At 42.8% G+C, this 25,034-nt stretch overlaps 1 protein-coding gene across 1 annotated transcript in view; it reads left to right on the forward strand.

Annotated features, from left to right (window-relative positions):
• Nucleotides 1–10,137: 10,137 nt before the first annotated feature.
• Nucleotides 10,138–25,034, forward strand: part of LY75 (lymphocyte antigen 75) — a 99,552-nt gene continuing 84,655 nt past the window's right edge. Inside the window, exons 1-4 of the mRNA XM_033231341.1 lie at nt 10,138–10,306; nt 15,754–16,125; nt 20,771–20,941; nt 24,476–24,640. Coding sequence (XP_033087232.1) covers nt 10,213–10,306; nt 15,754–16,125; nt 20,771–20,941; nt 24,476–24,640 — 802 coding nt within the window. The 5' untranslated portion in view covers nt 10,138–10,212. The remainder of the gene's footprint in view (nt 10,307–15,753; nt 16,126–20,770; nt 20,942–24,475; nt 24,641–25,034) is intronic.

Raw genomic sequence — 25,034 nt, forward strand, 5'->3', positions numbered from 1 at the left:
TGAAATCTTGGTGCAGGTAAGGTGTGTGCAGTGATATGGATACAGCTACTTGGTTTTAGAAGGAGCTAGATTATCTGCCATGCTGAAGGTCCGTGTGTACTGGGCCTCAAGGTTCATTGTGTTATTTTGTTTTGGTTTTTGTTTTCACATGCTGTACTGGCATTGTAAATCACTTTTCCCTTCCCCAATCTCATCTGGACCTGACCATTATCTACATGAAAGGTTACATGAAGTCTTACTTATACATTTTCTTAAAATGTCAGACACATAGATAAAGTTACTAGGCCTGGGGGGAAAAATGCTCACCTCAATATCACCAAATGGGCAGCCCTTGCACTAATTTAATGTTTATCTACTTGAAGTCCTCTCTCTGGCCAGTCACTACAAAGACAGATTTGAGGGTTACTCTAGATTATAAAAAATAATTGTTCTGTGGAACCATAGTTTTGCAATTTTTAACTGTCTCATCATACATGAGCACATGAACTTAGATTGTTAACTGATATGGGTCATTTCCAGAAAACATTTGCATGAACATAATAAATGAGAAGCTGGGGGCTGGGTAAAAGACCAGAAGTTGAAGTACTTATACTACAAGCCTTGGCACCAATTCACACAGTTTGTAGGCAACTGCTTACTACCCACCATGAAGCTGGCCCTTCCAGTGAGGTAGAGAAGTGTTACAAACACTTTCAATTTCTAGACTAATTCTACCGAGACATCCATAACTCATACTGAAAAATCACAGAAGGTTGAGTTCAGTGATGATCTATACCTCACCTGACCTAGACGAGTAAACAAGAAACAGAAGGAAGTGGAATAATAAAGTAGTTGAACTCAAGGATTTGACTATCTGGTTCTTTGGGGGAGTCGTACCTGCTGTCCTAACTTTATGTTTAAGACATTCTGTCATTACAAAAGGCAGTAATAGAGTAATGAAAGACCACTGCCCAAGGGGAATTAAAGAGTGCAGCTGAGCAAACCAGGGCACACCCACACACGCATAACAGTACACTTTTGCTTCTATTCTTTTTAACTCCTTCAATTTCTTCGTGCTCCTAGATGCTGCTGCTTTATTAATTCTTGCCAACTGTGTATCTCATACCCAGAATCCCTAAGAGAGGATTTGATTAGTTGCAATAATCACAGTAGTCCCTGCTGAGCAACCTCTCATACTGGGCCTATAGAACCCGATGACAAGGCTCCATGCAGATCCCCTCTGATGGCTGTACTCTTTGTGTACTTCCCTTCCAGCATGCTTTTACTCCCAACAACAAGCACCTGCATCTCTTTGTCAGAGGGCTGCCCTCAGACTGTGTGAGGCAGCTTTTTCTGCATGCAGAGATAGCAGACAGTGCCTGTGAATGCATATCCCCCCAGGTTCAGCATTAGCCAATGATTGACAAGTATAGAAGTACAAATACCCCAGCTCCCTCAGCCTTGGTGGAACTGTCTATGATGTGACCCGTGCATCTCCAGACCCACTCCCTGTGAAATGGAGACAGTTACCTTCCACAGGGCTTTGCTTGATTCCATCCTTGTTTGTCTTACTTTTCTTTCCTGTCGCATGTGCCCCACTACCCTACTAGTTGTTTTCTGGGAATATGTCCTACCTCAAGAGTCCTGTGGCAACAAGACAAACTCCCTGGATTTTATTTGCAGATTTGTTTTCACCAGGGCCTGTTTATACAAATCTTCATTCCAGTACCTGCTTCTGGGGAACCCATCCATCTCAAAAAAGGCCATTTCATATTCTGTTAAGCCACTTAGAGATTGGCTTGTCTTCCAGGTAAGCACCCATCCCTCATCCAATCAGCTATGATGAGGGTTAAGGGTCATGTGGAATGGAGAATTATAATATATGCCTCATCAGGGGCTTTGAACATGGGCCATGGCAACCTCTCAAGAGTATAAGAAGCACAAGGCAAGAACCAGAGCTCTCTCCAGATAATGCATTCATGTTCATTTGGATAGTGTCTGCTGGGCTTTAGAATGGCAAAGTGATAACAAATGCAGGCAACAATTGTGAACTGAGTGTGTCAAATTAAAGAAACTAAAGTACTCTCTGTATCCAATGTGGAAATGACAATGTGTCAATGTCATTTAAATATGAGATGAATTAAATATGAGACATATTTTGTCTCAAAATATGAGACAAGAATATAAGAAACAAACCTGGGAATATAACTTCAATAGGAAACACACACATAACACACGCACACACATAGAAAACCTCCATAAATCAGCCTTTCTCACTGAGAACAATGTGAGTTGAACCACACTTAAGAACCTTAATAATATATTCTTAGTTTTTCATTAACTCACAAGGGAAGTCTGAGCACCCATGGAACAGAAACCTATTACAGCTATTTACATGGTAGACAGGATACACTTTTATTTATGATTGTATTCTGTTTTTAATTTTTGAATTGTTAGGTATCTGTCTTTCATTCTACAAATTGCATACAGTAATCTGGTAGGTGATTTATGCATTACATTATTTCACTGTAAGAATAATAAAACACTAAAAAAGCCTTTAAACCAAAAGACTATTGAACTCACACATAGATGTCATCATATACTAACAACATTATAAAACAATAGAACAATCGATGAAGTCACAAAATATACAAGGTGTCTTTGAAGGAATTGAGGATAGAAGGACCCATAAAGATTCTGCGCAAATTCACTTGTAGTGGCCTCATATAGCACAGTTGTCCAGACCCCACTCCCCAAAAGGGAGAAGAAACACCCAGTGTCATTTTGGAATAAACGAAGGTTTCCATTTTTATTCTTGAGTGATCATCCATTGTTACTGAACGCTATTCTTTTACTTGCATTAAAAGGAATTGTGCCAGAGAGTAGGAAATAAAAACCTAAGACTTGGTGCCAGCTCCCACATGAATGACAAGCATCCACATAATTGTCATACAAAGGAAAACCTGGCCGGGTGCGGTGGCTCAAGCCTGTAATCCCAGTACTTTGGGAGGCCGAGGCGGGCGGATCACGAGGTCAGGAGATCGAGACCATCCTGGCTAACACGGTGAAACCCCGTCTCTACTAAAAAAATACAAAAAGCTAGCCGGGCGAGGTGGCAGGCGCCTGTAGTCCCAGCTACTCCGGAGGCTGAGGCAGGAGAATGGCGTGAGCCCGGGAAGCGGAGCTTGCAGTGAGCTGAGATCCGGCCACTGCACTCCAGCCCGGGCGACAGAGCGAGACTCCGTCTCAAAAAAAAAAAAAAAAAGGAAAACCTGTCAGGCATCCTCATTCTAACGGATAGAATCAAGGTTGGCTTCATGGAAGAGGTCTATTTGAACTAGAATTCAGGGATCAATATAATTTCCAAAAAGAAGCAGTAGGGAGGCTGGGCGCGATGGCTCACGCCTGTAATCCCAGCACTTTGGGAAGCCGAGGTGGGTGGATCACCTGAGGTCAGAAGTTCAAGAACAACCTGACCAACATGGTGAAACCCTGTCTCTACTAAAAACACAAAAATTAGCTGGGCATGGTGGCAGGCGCCTGTAATCCCAGCTACACGGGAGGCTGAGGCAGGAGAATCACTTGAACCTGGGAGGCAGAGGTTACGGTGGGCCAAGATTGCGCCACTGCACAGCCTGGGCAACAAGAGTGAAATTCCACCTCAAAAAAAAAAAAAAAAGAAAAGAAAAGAAAAGAAGAAGAAGAAAAAGCAATAGGGAATAGGATGTTCTAAGGGCTTATTCTAGTGATTATCATTTTTCACTATCTCAGGTGAAAGTAACCCCTGCAAGTCTTAGCATCTTTTTCTTTCAGAGCTTTTCATTCATCTGTCTTTAGGAAGAGAAGCAGGAAGGCTGATTGGCTCTTTTTCTTACAAAAGAGAGCAATTATGTTATTTTTGGAAAGTCTCTCACAGCTATCTTATCTCCATTTCCACTGCAGCCACTAAAATTCAGACTTCCATTATTGTTCCCCTAGACCTTTGCAAGAGTCCTGATCGATTTCTCTATCTCTTGTCTCCCATCAAATTGCTACCACTTTCAGACCAATATTATCAAAACAAGGCTCTCATTATGTCACTCTTTCCACTCAGAAACCTTTAGTGAGACCCAAACAACTGCCAAATCCGGTACCTATCCCCTGTTTAGCATTCAGACAGATGCCAAAGAAGACCAGACTGAAGAAAGAGCAAGGCCAAGATCACAAAGAACGAAAGACTGGCATCATTAAGATGTTATCTTTCTCAAATTAGTTCTTAAATTAAATGCAGTTCCAATGAAAAGCCAAACAGGTTTTTCATGAAAGTTGGACGCACTGATTCTAAAGTTCAGATAGAGGAGCAAAAGGGCAGGAATAGCCAAGGTAATTTTGAAGAGGAAAAACAAGTGAACTGTTTCACTCTATCAGAAATTGAGACTTATTCTAAAGGTATAATATATAAAAATTTTATGCTACTATTGGTGCAAAGATGGGGGGAAAACATTTTAATGAAGCTATATACAAAGCCCAGATACTGTCCCATTAATTTATGAATGTGTATGTATGACAGAAGAAGCACTATGAATCAATGTACAAAGGATAATTTGGGAAATTAAACATTTAAAAATTTCTATTTTTCATCATAAAGTCAAATGTACCCCAGGTGGATTAAAAATGTAAAGGTGTAAAGGAAAATGTTTTAATGTTTATAAGAAATTATAGGAGAATAATTTTATGATATTCAAATAGGAAAGAAATTCTTAAACAAGGATGAAATGCATCTTCACAAAGAAAAGATTTAAACAGCTGAATAAATTAAAGCTTAAAATGTCTATACAATAAAATATACCACAAAGAAAAAAGGCCTCAAATTTGGATTGCTTGAGCCCAGGAGTTAGAGACCCGTCTAGGCAACATGGCAAAACCTTGTCTCTACAAAATATATATATATACAAAAAATCAGCTGGGCATGATCACATGCACTTGTACTCCTGGCTACTCAGTAGGCTGTGGGAGAATCACCTAAGCCCCAGAGGTCAAGACTGCAGTGAGCCAAGATCACACCACTGCACTCCAGCCTAGGCTTTGGAGTGAGACCCTGTCTCAAAAAAAAGATTTTAAAAAATGGCACATCTGTATAGAGCATTTAGTATTAATGGAGCTTGCCAGACTAGAAGTTGTTCGGGGTGAGTCAATGAGTGAGTGGTGAGCAAATGTAAAGGCCTAGAATATTACCATATGCTACTGTAGACTTTATAAACATTGTACACTTAGGCTACACTAAATTTATGAAAAAGTTAAAGTTTAAAAATAAAACATTTAAAACATGTATAGTGTCTCTGTTTCTCTGAGTCATGGAGAGGGAGAGACTAAAAAATACTAGAGAGAGGAGGAACATGGTTGGGAGTATAGAAGTTGCTTTGTTAAGAAAGGAGGCATGAGGGGCATGTGCACGCCTATAATCCTAGGACTTTGGGAGAACAAGGCAGGTGGATCACTTGAACCCAGGAGTTCCAGACCAGCCTGGGCAACATGGCGAAACCCTGTCTCCACACACACAAATAAATACAAAATTTAGCCAGGTGGGGTGGCACGTGCCTGTAGTCCCAGCTACTCAGGAGGGTAGGGTGGGAGGATAGCTTGAGCCTGGGAGGTCTAGACTGTAATTAACAGAGATCATGCCACTGCACTCCAGCCTTCGCAACAGAGAGAGAGAGAGAGAGAGAGAAAAGAAGAGGAAAGAAGAGGAAGAAGAAGAAGAAGAAGAAGGAGGAGGAGGAGGAGGAGGAGGAGGAGAAAAAGAAGAGGAGGAGCAGAAGGAGGAGGAGGAGGGAGAAAAGAGAAAGAAGAGAAGAAGAGAAGAGAAGAGAAGAGAAGAGAAAAGAAAAGAAAAGAAAAGAAAAAGGGGCTAAGATTTATTACAGGGAGATGAGGATGGGTCAACATATGCACATCAACAAACATGAACATCACATCAACAACATAAAGGACAAAAACCATTTGATGATTTCAGGAAATGCAGAAAAAGCATTTGATAAAATTAAACATCACTTCATGATAAAAGCTCTCAACAAATTAGGTCTGACATCCAGGCCCCATGGATGTCTTCACTTGTGGCTATTAACCTGGTCTAGGTATCAGTCTTCTCTGTGTTCTCTTAGTTTCCACATTTATAAAATGAGGATTATAGGAATACTTACTTTGTAGGATGATTCCTAAAAAAGAGAGCACATGGGAAATGCTTAGCACATGGCCTGGCTCCCAGTGGGTGTCAGATGTTTGTAATTTGTTTACACCATTGTCTCAGCTTGCAGCATCCTCATTGCCTCTATCTACTGAATGCTTCTCATCCAAGGGCATCCAGTTCAGTGCCTGAAAACTGCTGCTCCCACCCAAGCCAATTTTCCCCTCTTTTAAATGTCTAGACCTTCCATTGCCTGCATCATTTATGAGGCATTACTATATATTTACTTATTCATTCATGTAGCAAATCATGTGCCAGGTATTAGGGACACAGAAGTGAATGAAGCAGGCACAGTCACTGTCTTCATGGAGCCTGCAGCCTGGTGAGGGAGATACACATTAAACAAATGAGCAAGCACAGAATGATCTACTCCAGCTGTGCTAAGTGCTATCAGGAAGAAGTGTGGGAAGCCTGGAGAACCTGTTATAGAGGAAGCTCACCTAGACCATAGAGTTAAAAAAAAAAAAAAAGATTTCTTTGAGAAAGTAACATCCAAGGTGAGACCTGAAGGACACATTGCTTTTTATTGTCACCACTGACAATATTTACTGAGAATCTATAACCTAGGTGAAATAATCAGCGCACGTCCCTGAAGAAAAAATCGTGGCAAGAGGTAATACATGTTAAATGCCAAGTGAACGGAATGCACACTATTATGTAGATTTTTGGAAGAGGGTTAATCCCTTGATAGAAGTGTTTTACATAAAATGTCAGATCTAAACAGAAACTTCAAGAAATGTTGGAACTAAGTACAGGGAAAATGGCTTTCTGGATATGCATATATGGGCAGAGGTAAGAAAAGGCAAGACAGGTTCAGACAGGTAGCTTGAACCAAAGAGTGACATACGAAGGGAGTAAAGAGAAAGGGTCAGATTAGGCCTGGCACGGTGGTTCACAACTGTAATCCCAGCACTCTGGGAGGCTGAGGCGGGTGAATCACCTGAGGTAACGAGTTCAAGACCAGCCTGACCAACATGGACAAACCCTGTCTCTACCAAAAATACAAAATTAATCTGGCCGTGGTGGCACATGCCCATAATCCCAGCTACTTGGGAGGCTGAGGCAGGAGAATAGCTTGAACCCAGAAAGTGGAGGTTGCGGTGAGCTGAGACTGCGCCATTGCACTCCAGCCCAGGCAACAAGAGCGAAACTCCATCTCAAAAAAAGAGAAAGGTTCAGATTGTAGAGGTACTTGCTTTCTGTCTTAGAGTTTTCTTTTTGTATCGTGGGCTTCTCTGGGATTCTCATGAAAGCCTTGTACCCTTCCTCCTGCTCCTCAAAAAACAGTGCATTTATAAAGCTGCACAAAATTTCAGCGTTTCATAATTCCCCTTAAGTAGCATTTAGGAACTCCTGCTATATGCAAATAGCACTGAAAGGATTTGAATAGAAAAGTGGCATGTTCCAAACAGTGTTTAGAAGGATTCATTTGCCAGAGAGGATAATAACTGTTGGCAGTGAGGTCAATTGAGAAATTATTGCAATATAATGCAAGTAGGAGCTCATACAGCCCTAGGCTAAGGTGGCGGCCCTAGGAATCCATTCATTGACTAACATTTATTGAGAGCTTACTTTGGGACAGGCCCTGTGCCCAGTGTTGAGGATGTGATAATGAATACAGCAAGACCACTGCCCTCAAGGAGCTCCAAGCTGGGCAGGATCAGAAAGAAAGGCAGGCAGCCACAGAGGCAGAGGGGATCAGATCAGTGGCAGGTTCTCCTACTTAGAAATTCCCTTGGGAGGCCGAGACGGGTGGATCACGAGGTCAGGAGATCAAGACCATCCTGGCTAACATGGTGAAACCCCGTCTCTACTAAAAATACAAAAAACTAGCCGGGCGAGGTGGCGGGCGCCTGTAGTCCCAGCTACTCCGGAGGCTGAGGCGGGAGAATGGCGTGAACCCGGGAGGCGGAGCTTGCAGTGAGCTGAGATCCGGCCACTGCACTCCAGCCTGGGTGACAGAGCAAGACTCCGTCTCAAAAAAAAAAAAAAAAAAGAAAGAAATTCCCACCATGTGTTCCTTAGAACAAAGTCAAGGCCCTTCACAAAACAGACACAACTCACCTTTCTGCTGTCATTTCCACTGGGACTCCCACCACAACCACTTTGATCTCTCGCAGATACACACCCTGCAGGGCAGCTACCCTGGACTCTTGACTGTCTTCTGACTCTGCTTGCGTTTTCTGGTCTCTGCCCTGTCACTAGTTTTCTCCCACCAGCTGTGCCTGCTGAAATTCCTACCCATTCTTTAAGACCCAGCTAAGATGTTGCCTTCTTTCAAGCTTTGTCAGAGTCTCCCCATTCATTCTGCCCTGTGTCACTGTGTGTGCCTGTATTAGGGTTCTCTAGAGGGACAGGACTAATAGGATACATGTATATATGAAAGGGAGTTTATTAAGGAGTATTGACTCATACGATCACAAGGTGAAGTCCCACAATAGGCCATCTGCAAGCTGAGGAACAAAGAAGCCAGTCTGAGTCCCAAAACCTCAGAAGTAGGGAAGCCAGCAGTACAGCTTTCAGTCTGTGGCCGAAGGCCAGAGATCCCCTGACAAACCACTTTTATAGGTCTAGGAGTCCAAAAGCTGAAGAACCTGGAGTCCGATGTTCAAGGGTAGGAAGCATCTAGATGAAGATGAGGAGATGAAGGCCAGGAGACTCAGCCAGTCAAGTCCTTCCAGCTTCTGCCTGCATTTATTCTAGCCACGCTGGCAGCCGATTAGATGGTGCCCACCCAGATTGAGGGCCGGTCTGCCTCTCCCAGTCCACTGTTAATCTCCTTGGCAACACCCTCACAGACACACCCAGGAACAATACTTTGCATTCCTTCATTCCAATCAAGCTGACAATATTATCCATCACAGTGCCCCAGTCTCCCCAGTATTAAAGGGAGGGCAGAGATGTTGTCTTTTTGTCCTCCTGTTCCATGGAGTGCCCAGATCCTGTGATGGTAGGTGCTCACTCTATCTACGGAACTGAAAGGCCAGACCCTGGGGAGAGGACAGAGCCGAGGCAGGTTTGGGAGCCGTCTGTGAAGCCTTGGCAGTGGAAGTCAGGAAGAGCAACCTAGGTCTTTGTGTCCTCATGCAACAAGGATGGAGGCCACCTCAGGTACACATTATGTGCTCAGCAAAGACGGATTTAAAAGTATAAAACATTCACATTTGAGCAACTTAGGTCATTAAGAATTTGGCCTCTTTATAATGATAGCAGTGTCCACAGGAAGAGAGTGAGTGGGACATGAAATTTCTGGTTCTGCATGCAGACTTCTACATTTCTACCAGCTAATTATTATTATCATTAAATTATTACGCAAAGACCTTACTCGCAAAGCTCAAATTGTTATAAAGCGTAAGTCATCCTTGGAAGTGTCGTTTGGTCACTCTAGTAATTCTTGCTTTTAACTCTTTAACAACTATGGGTAGAACTGCAGTGTACCATTTGCACTATCAAAATACCAAGGACGACTGAATTCCTAGGTTTGGCCGCAGTCACCCACGCGGCAGGTGCTCACTTCCTTCTCCGGGGCAGGAGACACCGTGGGTCCCTTTCCAGTCCAGGCTGGAATGGAGAAGTCGTCTCTGACCACAGTGAACTAGGCAGAGCCCAAGGTTCTAAACTGACAGAACCCACCCACCAGGGCGGTGCCAAGTCCCAGTAAGGCCGCATCTCCCCAGCTTAGCTGATGAGAGGCGGGGACCGAACCGTCCAGTGCAGGAGCCTGTGCGGTGCCTGGCTCTCCCACCGACCCGCACGTCCCTCTTCCTCGCCGGTCCCACTCCACCGAGGTATCTAGCGCCCCGCCCTGTTCATTTCCCACACCCGGCCCGCTCCGCCCCGGGGCCGAGGAGACGCACGTCTGATTGGTCGGGTTCGGCGGGGGCGGGGCCGGGGCGCCCCTAAAGGCCTGATACAGGAGCGGGTGGGGCAGGCAGAGTTCAGCAGGAGGGGCGAGGGGCGGGTGCCGCGTGCGCCCGAGGACCCGGCCCGAAAGCTTGCGCCTGCTCAGGATGAGGACAGACTGGGCCACCCCTCGCCGCCCGGCGGGGCTCCTCATGCTACTCCTCTGGTGCTTCGAGCTCGCGGAACCCTCTGGCCGCGCAGGTAACCGCGGGCGCGTCCGCCCCGCAGTCCAGTGGGTGCCTCGACGCCGCAGCTCTGCCGCCTTCCAGGCCGGAGCAGGGCTGCACCCCCGGCGCAGGTCACGGCTGCTTTGCTGTTGGGGGGGCTCTGGAGCCGGACGAGTGAGCCGCAGGGGAGGTCTGGCGAAGTAGGCGCCCCAGTGCCCTCGGTGGCCCGGAGGAGGGCGCGGTGGATGTGGGAGGACAGGGCCCTTCTGGTGCAGAGGGGACGCGGGCCACCGTAGAGTAGGCTCACTGGGGCTTTTTTGACCAGGTGCCCTGCTCCGTCGTCTGTCTTATGTTGCTGGAGTATGGGGTTCCCCATCTACCCTCTGCGTCCTGTCCTGGCCGTTCTCGCTTTTCCTTCGCCCCTTGGTCACCTTGGCCACAGGGCCAAGAGGAGCCTCCACCCACAGTGCCAAGGATTCCCAACGATTCCCGGATTTCACTGCGCCTACGGTGCGCATCAGAAAGGCAGTCAGGTTAAGTAAACCATCTCCTCTGAAAGTGACCAAGACCAAGAGTCAGCTATGATGCCGTCACCCACCGCCTAGAGCAGCAAGCCTTTCTTCTCTTTGGTTTATCAGTTCCAAACGACCCCGCTCCCGCAAGGCTGACAGCCCCACGCTGAAGGGCCTGGCTGGGGACCTGCTGCCTCTCAATGGGGAAGCAAGACCAGAAACAGCCTTCACTGATGTTCAGGGTAGTGCCAGCGCCACCCCACCACACCCCTTGGCAGCAACCGGTTGCTTTTACTTTCTCTTTTTGCCTGGGCGAGAGGTGTGCAGAGGACTTTGTTTCTTGGTTGGGCCGCATCATAGGCACTCAATGGGCCACCCCCCACCGGCCACTTCTGTTATCCTGCCTGTATGAGGAAGGAAAAGACTGTCCAGTCAGTTTGAAAAACATTAAATTGTTGGTGGCTCTTATTTTCTTTGCAGCTAAGCTAAGTTACCATCTGGTTTAGACTTCTTCGGAGAGTGATGGGAAGAGATTTCTCAGACTGTGAGTGCTATCATCCTATCTACAGCAAGGACCTGTAAATGAACCCTGCTCTGAGTCACACTTCTCTAGTCTCCTTTGACCCTGTGTGCTAGGAACTACCAAAGGAATCATTTAAAATAAGATCCTTTATTGCCTTGAGGATTTATTCTGCCTGCCCCACAATCCAAGGTGGAAAAGTTCACTGCAACAACTAACTACAGTGAAAATGCACTAACTTTTCAATCACTAACCTCTTGGTTCCCATCTACATCTGCTTCGGTCCTGTTTTTATCTCCTTCACAAATTTCAAGATTTCCGTAATTCTTGCAATCTCTGCAATCACTGTCCTTTATCACTGACCCAAAGCAAAAAGCACCAGGTTTAACTCTATTTGCCCTGTGCTAGGTCTCCACAGGTTTTGTTATCCTGTATCCTTCCTTACTCCTAGCAGCTACTCTGATCGATGTTCTCTCACCCTCAGAGCAGACTTGTGGCCTTGTTTGGGGAAGCACTGGAATTTTGAACCCCCAGCCATTTGGGTCAATTGTTTGGCAAGAGTGTCCGCTTCATGATGCTGGTGATGGCATGCACCTCGTCACGTGCATGGCTAGGCTTGTGCCGGTGGCCTCTATCACCCAAACACTGAAGGAGCACCTCTGTGTCCTTGGGGAGGTGCCAGGTGCTTAGTTTACATTTCTGCTGCTTGGAGAGCTAACAGCTTGAAGTAAACCAATCTGTCAGGGACTCCTGAGGTTTTCACCAGCCAACACCACCCAATCATGCGTGAAGACTTTCTGACTCCCTGGACATTGCCATGGACTCAGCTGTCATTTCAGGACCTACTTTTGAGCTAACAAACCTAGACTTCTGATTCTGTCTTGCTGCACTTACCTGTACATTCTGAACACATGTTAGAGACTCTACAAAATGCTTAATATGTGATCTATGGACGTTCCCCTGAAATTATAAATGCTGCCATCTTCATCCTTCTTGTTTTCCCAAGCTATTTCCCTATCCATTTGTCTGTGGTTATATATGTCAATATCCAGCTCCTCTTTGGAATGTGTGAAGCTGTTTGGTCTAGAGTTTATAAGGCAGGAATTATTTAGTGATCAGACAATAAGAAAACACTGAGAGAGATGATTTTCCTTTGATGGATGTAAAAATACTAAAAATTTATTTTCAATTTTTGGTAATGCTACTTAGCCATTTTCTCTCAAACACTGGAGAATTTATATAAAATGAAGCATATACAAATGTATCTAGAGGGTAATGAGGCTTCTTTTCATCAAATTCTGCCTTTTAGATTTGCCCCAATGGTGTATTTGGAGGTAAATACTAAAACTCCATTGAGGACTGGTATAAAGTTGTAAAGTGAACAAAATCTAATAGGAAACTATCGATAAAGAATCTATTTTATAAAATAAGTTATAAAATGAAATCTACTCTGTAATTACCTTTTCAAAGTATAATGTATTTCTAAAATAGCTTATATGTCCTTCTATACCAAATTTTCTAAATAAGGGAATATGTTCACTCTTTCTCAGTCCTCCTTCCGGCTCTTCAACCTACTATCCCAATAAGGGTCGTAAGACTGAGGCAGTTTGAACAGCTCCTGCTAAAGGTAAAGAAAGATACAGGGAAGCATCATGAAAGGATAGGACTCTCCCTATCTAATGTATGCATATACGTACCTTATATATGGAGGCTAATAAGTTTCCTTTAAGTATATGAATAATTAAGATCTGTACTAAGTGACCACTATAAGTATCAAACATTGCAATTGCATACTTGGTTCAAACAAGGGGTTAGTCTGAGAAAAACGTCTATATTCAGAGATGTAGCAGTTTGTTAGGAAGTTTGGCAGCTCTAACAGAGCTACTCCACACCTCTCCTGTAGTGTTTTAGCATTTCAATCTAGGACTCCTAATTCCTGCTTTTTCCACTGTACAAAGAAATGTAGCTAATCCATTGGATTCTACAAAAACTTTGAAAAATGCAGAATTGCAAACTGCAAAGGAAAGCAAAGCTGCTGCTTCCCCAGTTCACCTGTTTGGGATGGAGCGCACAAAGCGGAATGCCCGGGAAAGACAGCAGCAAGACTACAGGGCAGGCGAGGGGATGTTTCCAACAAGGGTGATGGGAACGTCTCCTGCAGGAGCAGACTTCTTTTTTCTTCTGTAATTTTTGATACTTTGGAATGCAAGATTTATTTTGGAGAGGCAAGAGAGAATAGTTTAGAAAAGATGTAGATCAGAGGTCTGAGTAGCTATTGAATTGTGGGAGAATGCCATGAGAGGAAGTGTAAGTAGTAATCTTATAGTACATTTTCCTTTTTTGTTGACTGTCCTCCCAGCCTGTGTCCATCAAGCAGAAAATGGCAGAGGAATGTCAAAGGAGAAAGTGTGAGGGATGTGGCCGGGCACGGTAGCTCATGCCTGTAATCCCAGCACTTTGGGAGGCCGAGGTGGGTGGATCACCTGAGGTCAGGAGTTCGAGACCAGCTTGGCCAACATGGTAAAACCCTATCTCTACTAAAAATACAAAAATTACCCAAGTGTGATGGCAGGCACCTGTAATCTCAGCTACTCGGGAGGCTGGGGCACAAGAATCACTTGAACCTGGGAGGCGGAGGTTACAGTGGGCTGAGATTGTGCCACTGCACTCCAGCCTGGGCAACAGACCAAGACTCCGTCTCAAAAAAAAAAAAAAAAGTGTAAGGGAGGAAAGCTGCTATGGCAAACATCAAACATCCTTAGCTGCAACCCTGTGGAATACTTTTAAAATTCAGATTTAAAATAAGCTTTAAAGGATTTTTGTTGCTGTTCTTGTTGTTCCCTTGTTGTTGCTTCTGTTATTTAAAACAGAACCAAAAAAAAATCCTTCCAAAGTTCAAGCTGGCGTCAGACTTAATTTTATAGTTATTATTTACATGGTAAAATTCCCCTCAAGTCACCAGTCCCTGGTATGGGAATTTTTAACTCTGAAAGCCTTTGAATTATTACTAGGAAAAGCATCTGGTGTTAGTGAAACCAGTGACTGTGACGCTGGTATCAAAATGAAAGTGTCTTTGGGGAACCAAAATTTTATAGGTCTTTCTGCTGAACTCTGGTTCATTGACAGTGATTGCTTAAGCTTGTCTAAAATATTTTAGCTTTACTCTTATCAACATGATGATCTCTGCTATAATTGTTTAAAATTTTCCTTTGTAAAAGAACTAACGAAATCATCCGATTATAGTTTGTTGTAACAGATGTGAATCTTATTCCACAAACTCAGGTGTGCAAGAAACAATGCATTACTTTGTTTTCAGAAAACCAAATTAAATTTGATGCTGAGCTCCCATTCCACCAGGTTGCCAGAACTTCAATAATTGTCCTTACTGGGGTCTTTCCCAGCTCATGCAGAGTCCCAGGGGAACATTCAGGGAGGATTCTTCTTTAGTCATTGGATCCCGCTGGTTACCTCTGGGTTTCCCATTGTCCAGACCCACAGGATCTTGAATCTGGTGGCTCAAGACTCATCAGCCATCACTCTGGTAGTTCCTGGAGTTTGGGGTTCAGCCTTCTTAGGTGATCCACACAGTCAATCCCCCAGGGTTTCCCCAGGTCCTGTCACCTTCCTGAGGGTGCCACAATGCAGCTGGCCACAGGTTCCCCTACCCTCAGAACCCAGATCTCTATTTCTTCTTGTTTCTGTACCCCCATTGTTCTGCTGCTCCCTCAGAAGTTTCCCCATTTCCTCTGACATACCGCAATGAATTTAAGCCTCCAAAAAATATCTAGGGGGAAGTGGTCTTTAAGAAATTTGTCCTTAAATTTTCCTTTTTAGTGGCCACACTAACTTGCCCTAAGGCAGAGGACCACAGAGACCTCACTATGTACTTGGATCTGAAGAAAGGAACATATATAGTGAACATGCTGTGTTAAGCATCAACTTTTCATGTAATAATTTACCCTGTCATAGTAGCTAACATGTAAGCAAGGCAGAATTATGGTCCCAACTAGACTTTTCATTGAGATGAAAACTAAAGAGCTTCTTTTATCTTATTAAATGAGAAGGGAAAAATCTTTCATGAAATAGCAACAACAAATATACATGCTGCTCTACATGCTTTACATGGATTAGCTCCTTTCATGCTCACACCCATCACAGGAAAACTGGAGCACACAGGCTAAATGATTTGCCCTGATCCTATAGCTAATAAGTAGCAGGAGCAAAATATGGACTCAGGAGGACTGGCTCCAGAACCCATGCTCTGACCCTACACATTGCACTGCCTCTCTGCTCAACACTGTCCCACCTTGTGTAGTCCCCTGCAGCTTATAAAGAGTGGGAACAGTCTGAGGATGGGAACAGTCCAGTAGTGCTCAGACTCTCCTCGGCAAGTAGGGAGCAAGGCACTTCAACCACATAATCCACAATCTGTCTATCCCTTTGACTCAGCTAATGACCCCTTCACCATCGTCCATGGAAGTACGGGCAAGTGCATCAAGCCAGTGTATGGCTGGATAGTAGCAGAGGACTGTGATGAAACTGAGGACAAGTTATGGAAGTGGGTGTCTCAGCATCGGCTCTTTCATTTGCACTCCCAAAAGTGCCTTGGCCTAGATATTACCAAATCGGTGAATGAGGTAAGAATGTTCAGCTGTGACTCCAGTGTCATGCTGTGGTGGAAATGTGAGCACCACTTTCTGTACGGTGCTGCCCGGTACCAGCTGGCTCTGAAGAATGGGCATGGCGCAGCAATCTCAAATGCATCTGATGTCTGGAAGAAAGGAGGCTCAGAGGAAAGCCTTTGTGACCAGCCTTATCACGGTGAGTAGTAGAGAGGGACTTTGACCGATTTGCTGTTGTGCTTGTCACATGTGATATTGAACATGCACAATTTAGTAAAAATAGAGTCATACATTCGTAAGGGCAGTGAGTGAGCTCTTCAGTTCCAGGCACTGTGCAGTTACTTTGAGTGACATTCTTACGAGTGCATATTTGCCTCTACTTTGCAGGTAGGGCTAAGAAAGGTTAAATGCCTTGTCTGAGGTCACACAGCCATGTTGTAATAAACCTGGGATTTCATCAGATAGATATGTAGTTCTTATGATGGTCTTCTAAAGCCTAGAGGAAAGGAAACATTCGATTAACAGGAAATCTTTTTACAGGCTAAAAGTCAAATGATCTAATAATGTTGATCTTATTCTAAGTTTTAAAAGAAGAAGAAAGGCCAGGTGTAGTGGTACATGCTTGCAGTCCCAGCTTCTCAAGAGACTGAGACAGCAGGATCACTTCAGCACACAGGAGTTCAAGGCTGTAGTGTGTAATGATCACGCCTGTAAATAGCCACTACACTTCAGCCTGGGCAACACAGTGAGACCCCCATCTCTTAAAAAAGAAAAGAAGGAGAAGGGGGAAAAATGTATTTTTTCTTGCCTACGGATTTTGATAAAATGGGAAAATTTTGAGTGGATTTTCTTATTTATTTTCATTTTTGGCATAGCAACCAAATTTTGATGTTTATATTTATGATTCAGCATTTTAAGAGTGGAGTTTTTCAGTTGCTTCCAAAAATAAGTATATTAATATTGCCTTGTGGGGAGCTGACCACGGACTTAGCTCTGAGTCTAGGCACTAGACTACAACTAATTTCCAAGTTAAAGAATGAGTAGATTTATTTTTTTTAACCACTAAACGTAATTAGCTATCTCCCAAGCAAATATTTCTCATTGTGTTGCTCTAAATTACACCAAATGTCAATATGCATGTAATTATGTCCTCTAAGTCATATTATTTCCCCTTGCCTTTCTTTAAAAATTTCCCTAGCTTTACAGTGGCTTTCTTCTTCTCTTAAAGATCATTTAAGCTAAATTTGGCCTCAAAGTCAGGATAGCAGCTTCACTTCCATACTTTCCATTATCCATCCGCACAAGTTTTTCTTTCTAGTCTTTCTATTTCCTAGCGAGGAAGCAGAAATTATTCTGAGAATGTCAAGTTCTGTTATGGAGAAATATTAGAGAATTAGAGATGGGGTTTTCCTTTTCATCAATCCCTAACCTTTGAATAGTTGACAGTCTGTTTCTGTGAGCCAGTTTCCTCCTAAAAGTAAAGCAGTTGCTTTCTGGATATGACTTAATGGCAAATTTAAATTCTGTGCCACAAAAGCCCTTCTCCAACTTGCCAACTAAGAGGAAACACAGAGCCAAAAAAAAAAAAAAAAAAAGCCTTTTAATTGGATTTAACTTGTTTCATTGTATTTGTCCAGGGATCAGAAAAGGTAATTTTCTTGGCAGTGTTCTTTTAGTCTCCTGATCTAATTCTTTTGAGGGGCATAGTTATAATCTTAAACTCCCTCAGTCCCCAGAGTGTCTTCATTTCAATATAACTGGTTTTCCTTTTTATCCTATGTATTTTATTTATGCATTTCTAATGTTCTTCTGAGACGGGGACTGTGGATTTCACCCAGCTGCCAAAGAGATCAGTAGCACAAAAAAGGTTAAGGACCTACGCAGGGGACCACCCAGAGAGAGCTAAGCGATGCCACCAGCATAGCCCACAGGCATGAAATGTTTCTTGACTTTTTCAAATATAATGTTTGAAACACTAAAGCTTTTTTTTAAAAGCATATATAGTTGTGACTAGTCAAGGCATACCTCAAGTTTTAATTTGCACAGAAGCCAGGGCCAAACCTGCCACCTCTTCTCTGTTTCTGTCTGGGTGACTGGTACCATCTAAGTTCTACATGTCAGAAATTAGCAAGTCACCCGAGAGGTTTCAGGCTTGCCTCTTCCACCACTCCAGTATAATCAAATATGAAGTCCTGGCAATTCTACCCTTTTCAATTTATGTATATCCCTTCTGTTCTTAGGTTAGGGACTGCTGTCTTAAGTTAGGGACTTTCTCTAGGACTCCTCTCTCAGACTCTCAATACTGATTGTTGTCCCCACCTTCTTATCTAGCAGTATATAAACAAAACATACAAGATACCTGAGTCCCAACAAAGTGAAATCCAAGGTTACCTAGCTTGTTACAGCCAAGCTAAGGCTCAAAACCAGTATTCCTTTCCCCCAAACAGCTTCTTTCTTTCCCCCTTGGCTTTAGCAGTGTAAACAAAGTTTTCACTTGTGATATAAGAACATTAATTTATCACTGCGCCTTGGGTTGCCTCTCACCCCAACTCCCATCCTGTGTGAGTCATGTTCATCTCAGAGAAAACTGAAGTTGTATAAATTTTATGAGTGAACTGCTTTTACCTGGCACCCAGGTGTACATTTATAGCATTAAGATACCTTGATCTCACTAGGACTTTTCAAATTTTGAATGTTTGGTGAATTATGAAGAGGAAATGGGCTTTTTGTGGTAGAGTGGCTGCAGAACTATCAGAATTCTGGGCAACTCTTAGAAGCCTGCCAACAACCTCTTTATCCATTGAAACTATTTTGTCTCATGTTACGGATGAGATTAATTTGCTAGTTTTCTGCATAATCACCTCATTTCACAAATTTGTACCTATTGCTTAATAAAGCTGTTGTTTTAAGGATGCTATCACCATAAATTTGCACATTCAGAGAAGAGTCTTCCCAGGAAAGCCTGTCTTGCTAAGGAAGCCCATGGCATGTAAGAGGTCCAGCATCAGCAAAGAATGTGTGGGAGCAAAACGCTTAGTGAACAGTTAGCGCAATGTAGCTGCTTCTGCTGTGCTGGTTGTATGCTTATCATTCTTCAAAGCATGTATTGTGACTTAGAGAGCTTATTAATTGAAGCCCAGCTTTGAGCTATGAAATTTAACTTGACACTTGAGAAGGCACCCACTGATGTCACAAGTTGTCCTTATAGGTCAAGAGTTCAGTCAGAGAGAGCCTATTTTCATCCCTGTCACTTGCGGCTGAGTGCCTGAATGTCTCACTTGACTACTCTGCAAAAATGGGGATTTCCCAGACAAATATAATACTTCCCCTATGATCTCACAGGTTTATGATAAAGAACAAATGACAGAAGTGTATACCAAGGCACTTTATATTCCAAAAATCAAAGGTTTTAGAAAAGAAAACTGGTGGTTCTACAAGGAACAGTCCTTGTGTTCAGGGACTGTCCTCTTAGGTTTGTAATATGGGAAGAGAAATTGGTCATGAGCTATTGGGGGATTTTTGATGCAGTTAAACTGAAACACAGGAAATAAGCAGAATCCTTACAAAATGTAAGGTCAACCTACTCTTTAACAGAAGTATCCTTTTGAAAACTATTTATATGACATAGGAAAATAAAGCCAGTGATTTTTAAAAGACTATTTGTGAAGAAAAGCATCCAGATTATTATTACCTTTTGCTGTAGTTCTGCTTAATACATTCTAAGCTGTTAAATGGCCTCACACTTTAGTTAGACAGATACTTGAGAAAAAGAAAGTAGAATCAAATACTGTCTTAAGCACACTTTTAAGCACATCTGTGAGACATTTTGAGGAACCCTAATTGCCTGGTAAAGGGTGATAAGATTTGATTACTATGATTTATCTAATGACCGTTATTTGATCTGTTAATGACCGAGGTTTTTAGCAAATTGAGGATTTGGAAAATTGTGGCAGAAAGAGATACAGAGTTAGCCGTTCTATAAAAACACCTTTCCAAGAGAATTAGTATTGATATAAGTATCAAACACTCTTTCCAGCATTTCCAGGCATATTTGAGGTTGGAATCACTTTTCAGTTCCTCCCCATGTACCAGGGAAAATGATTAAAATAAAAGCTACGTCTACTACCTCACTGACCACCAGCCAGTCACATGACTGCCCCATTGAAACTGCTGCTGCTTTCACACCCCAAATCACCATGCCCCGTGCCTCCTCAAGAATCTACTCAGAAATTCAGCAGCTCTTCCTTTTACTTGCTTATAAACCACAGTCTCAATTCTATTTCCAGTCTCTGAACAATGGGACTATTTGTCCATCTTTCTAATTCCGCAGGTGGTTCCAAAGTCCACACCCACCCTTAGTGGTTCCAAGGTATTTTTCTGGCTCCAACACTTTCTAAAGAAAAGAAAATAAAGGTAAATGTAACCTCAGCCAGGGCACCCTTTCTGGTGAAGTACTCTGCGGCCCACAGCAGAGTTAGTAGACCCTCACCTGACCAAGCCAGGCTATTTCAGCTCCTCACCACACCACAGTAAGTGAAGCTTCACATGGATGATCACTGAATGCTATCCCCAATTTGCAAAAGCAGAAACAGAGGCTACTAGAGGGTTGGACAGCTAGCCCACAGGCAAACAGTGGGTCAGCAGGGAGCCGGCATTCATGTCCAGACCTGACAGCACCCATGCTCTGAATTCCTTCACTGGGATATTGTATTCTAAACAACAATGTTTCTTTTTCAAAGAGTTTTAGAAATGAGCCAACTGAAGCCCACTACCCAGTTTTGTTTTGTTTTGTTTTGACTACCCAGTTTTTAACTCTCTTTTCCCCAACTTCCTCTCCAACCCAGAGATATATACCAGAGATGGGAACTCCTATGGGAGACCTTGTGAATTTCCATTCTTAGTTGATGGGACCTGGCATCATGATTGCATCCTTGATGAGGACCATAGTGGGCCATGGTGTGCCACCACCTTAAATTATGAATATGACCGAAAGTGGGGCATCTGCTTAAAGCCTGGTATGTATGGGCTGGTAAACTTTATGTGGAAAGGCAGTACATTTATATGAGGCAACAGGGAGAAGGAAGAGTTCAAAGTGACTCAAAAGTAACTGCAAAAATATTATCCTGGATAAGGAGTGTATGTTTGGAGGAGAAGAGAGAGGTAATGTGTAGCCATGAATTTGCCTTCAGAAGCAGGCCTGGAAGTGAACCAAGGCGGATAGTGTCATGGAGAAGAAGGAGGGAGTGTTCCATAGCACAGACACCTCAAGGAGAGGAAGTGTGGAAAAAGCATGCACAGTTAGGAAATTGCTGCTGACCTTTAGTAGTTTCAGAAGACTAGAGGGGGTAGAAGCTGGGTTGTAGTGGAATGAAGCATGAACAGAAGGAAGTAAGCCTCGCAAGTTTCACGGAGCAGAAGAAGAGACAGTTGGCAAAGGACAAAATTGCAACAAATTTATGTAGTTACAATCTCATTTGGCTTTATTGCAATTCTAGAATCAGGCAACACCTCATTTCATAAAAGAGTACTGTAAGTATTCCAGTTCCTTGAACAGAGAGGATTGGCTTTGTGGACAGAAAAAGGGCTGAAGAAAGCAAAAACAAAAATCAAAGAGTGGATTGGTCGTTTCAAAGTTACTTTCCTTGTAAGAACAATAGAGAAATAATCGATTGGTTAACATCAGGTGACTTCAGGTTAAGCATTAAAACAGAGGGAACTTCATTTTAATCAGGCCAATTAAAGATTGAAACTGGCCTGTTTGGGAAATTAGGCAGTTGTCTCTCTCTCTTGATTTCCCAAAAGGCCAGATAACAACTCTGTTTCAGTTTGGTGAGTGGAACTTTGGCATGGGTGACTCCATTTTGATTTTTGAGTCCTAGATCAGGAGCTTAGTCCAAAACAGTGGCCTCCTATAATTTTTATTTAAAAAAGCAAAGGGTAGTTTAAGAAAGAGATCAGTTGAAAAACACTTTTAGAATGGTGAAGTATTAAGTATGTTTATGGCCTGAAGCAAAGAGCAGGAAAGAGAAGAGATAGATCTTCCTGGGGCTCTCAAAATTGGTGACGCTGTTCCTTCCACCATTCCTGTGTGTTTGTCAGAGTGCTTTTTCTCATTACTTCTTACCAGAAGCAAACTGAGATTTGCTAAAGAATTTGCTGTTCTTTAGAAAGAGGAGACCAAAGTAGCAATTACATCATTATCTGGCACATAACAGAAACAGTTTCTCACCAATTAGGTGAGAGTTACAGGGGATCACGGTACCTGACATGTGATAGGTACTCACAAAATGTTACTTAATGGACAATAGATTGAAAGAATCTATAGCAAAGAGAAAGGAAAGAGCTCCAGACCTAAGTAATGATAGTTAATACTTAACAGGGCTCTGCCAGGTGTCAGATACTGTTTCAGGCTCTCAATATACATTAACTCATTTAATCCTCACAGCAACCCTGAAAGGTACCATACTTTATTCCCATTTTACAGATGATCACAGTGAGGCACAAGGGAGATACGTAACTTGCCTAAGATCACACAGCTAATAAATATCAGAACTAGGATTCAAACCCGGGAAGTCTGGCTATGAAGTCCTTATCCCAAACAGCTACACTATACTGACTCATTGAGCAGCCAGCCAGGTGGTATTAGTAATGCTGATCCCTCCTTTGGGAATCTGAGCTTCAGAATGCAGAGTTCTAAGCAACTTGAAGAGATTATATTGGGTTAAGACTTCAGATTTCAGGGTGCAACAGAATTACGTGTAGAGTTTGTTAGAACACAGGTCTCTAGGGCCCAAAGATTCTGATTCAGTAGATTTTTGGTGGCACCACCAAATTTGGCAAGTTTCCAGGTAGTGCTGATAATGCTGGTCTGGGGACCAGTCTTTGAGGATTACGTATCTAGTTAGAGGCTCAGACTTCTCAACACCTGTAACCTACCTACTAAAATAGAAAAAGCCAGTATTTTCTTCAGCTGTAATTGATAATAAACAGAGTTTGGTCAACCAGGTATCAACTTCATTTAACTCTCCTTATTTGGATCAGAAATTTAGATGTGAAAGGTTGCTTAGAGGTTATCCAATGCAAACCCCTGCTTCTCAGGTGAGAGGCAGCAGGCCCAGATCCATGAAATGGCCTGTCGGGATCAGACCACATTTTTGTGGAAACTGGTGAAGGATTCCTTATCCTCCTTCGCCACTGTACATACTTACCCCCACTGTACCTTGCTGCCTTGACAGGGATGTGTCTTGGTGCCTTTAGCCTCCTGTGGGTATTGTGTGTGCTGGAGGTTTGGGGGTGTGACACATACAGTGTTGTTAATGCATGCATATGCTTCCTAGAGTTACTTTTTATGGAAGAAGCAAGACTGAGTTTCTCAAACCTGAGGGCTGCTAAATCATGGAGGTCATGTTGTATAGCGAACACACGGCCATCCCACTCCTGGAAGCTTCTGGATTTACAAAAGTAGGGCCTTAGTGGTCATAATGAACCTTTCGACAATGTGCTTTCAGATCCACCCTATTTTGTTTTTACCAAATGTCAGAATCTCTGTTGCTATTTATGCCATAGAAAAATGGCTGAAGCAGCAGGATGTGCCATTCAGAGGATCAACAAGACCAGTGCCCTCATTATAGCTCTGCCACAGTCACCTCTAGATCTTTGTTCCTGTGTGTGAAATGAGGACATTAGACAAGAGGATCTCTAAAGGCCCTTCCAGCTTATAGGATCATGAGTATAACATCTGATATTTAACTGGCTATAGGAGGCCTTTTGGAAAGTCCAGTTGGAGCCTGGGATACACTTGACACAGCCTGCAGTGGACTTCCCCTCTTGTGGGGTGTACACAGAAGGCTCTGAATATATTTTGAACCAGTTGTCAAAAAACTTTTATATCTCATTCAGGAAACAGCTTGCAGGTTCTTTGTCTGAAATTATGTATACTCTACAAACACATGTATATGTGTTTATATGCACATATATATACACATATACATATATAAATCATGTAATGTGAATTATATATCATATATTTGATTCTTTATTGAAATATTAGGGAGAAATTTAGACCTAGTTTCCCAAATAAGGTAGTCACTTGGGCTCAATATCTTGGCCATTTAAGCAGCATGTCTGTGCACACACGTACACATACAGTGGTTTCTATGCAAGCTGTGGGCAGACCCTCTGTAGTCTGCCACTGTGTTCAAGTGAGCTTGTTTTCCATTAGCTCAGTGTTCACAACATGTGCACACTGAGACTCATATCTCAGGCAGAGGGCAGGCAGGGACATGGGCGAAAACACAGCATTGTAATTGATAGGGATAAAAGGAGAGTGGAAAATAAGAAAGAGTGGAAGCTTCAACCAGCCTGAGTCATTTGGTGTGTTATGATTCCAATTGTATTGTGATCAAAATATGGTCTAAACGAGTGATGGCAGTCTCCATTTGGGCATATCCTAAGAGTATGCAAATTGACTTGCAATATTTGTAAGCATCCTAAGTAATAGAAAACATTACATCCTTACTTTATGATCACTAACGTGTCTTTATCAACAGAAAATGGTTGTGAAGATAATTGGGAAAAGAACGAGCAGTTTGGAAGTTGCTACCAATTTAATACTCAGACGGCTCTTTCTTGGAAAGAAGCTTATGTTTCATGTCAGAATCAAGGAGCTGATTTACTGAGCATCAGCAGTGCTGCTGAATTAACTTACCTTAAAGGTAGATTTTATTTGCATGTGATAGAGCAAATTGGCTAAAATTGTAAAGGTACTTCTTCTGTTTTCATATCCAGATGTGTTTCTTTGTATGTATCTTTTCTGACCTCTCTTGGGATTTAAACTTCTACACTGAAACCCATAAGCAAAAAAGTACCGAATGTAATCATATTTCACCATTGAGAAATATATCTTGTGATGGAAACTAAAGAGAGATTGATGTTCAGAAAACAAGTTTGGGTAGTAAGATTAGACTGACACCCTAATCCTAAATGAAAGGATTTTTCAAAAAGTGAACAGTTAAACTCTTTGAACATTGAAAAATAGAGAATTAAAGGAAGGGAAGGAAGATGGTTAAGTTATACTAGATGGCCTCAGTAAAGGTCCTCCCACTGAGT

The sequence above is a fragment of the Trachypithecus francoisi genome, unplaced genomic scaffold (genome assembly GCF_009764315.1).
Source record: "Trachypithecus francoisi isolate TF-2019V2 unplaced genomic scaffold, Tfra_2.0 Lachesis_group13, whole genome shotgun sequence".
NCBI lineage: Eukaryota > Metazoa > Chordata > Mammalia > Primates > Cercopithecidae > Trachypithecus > Trachypithecus francoisi.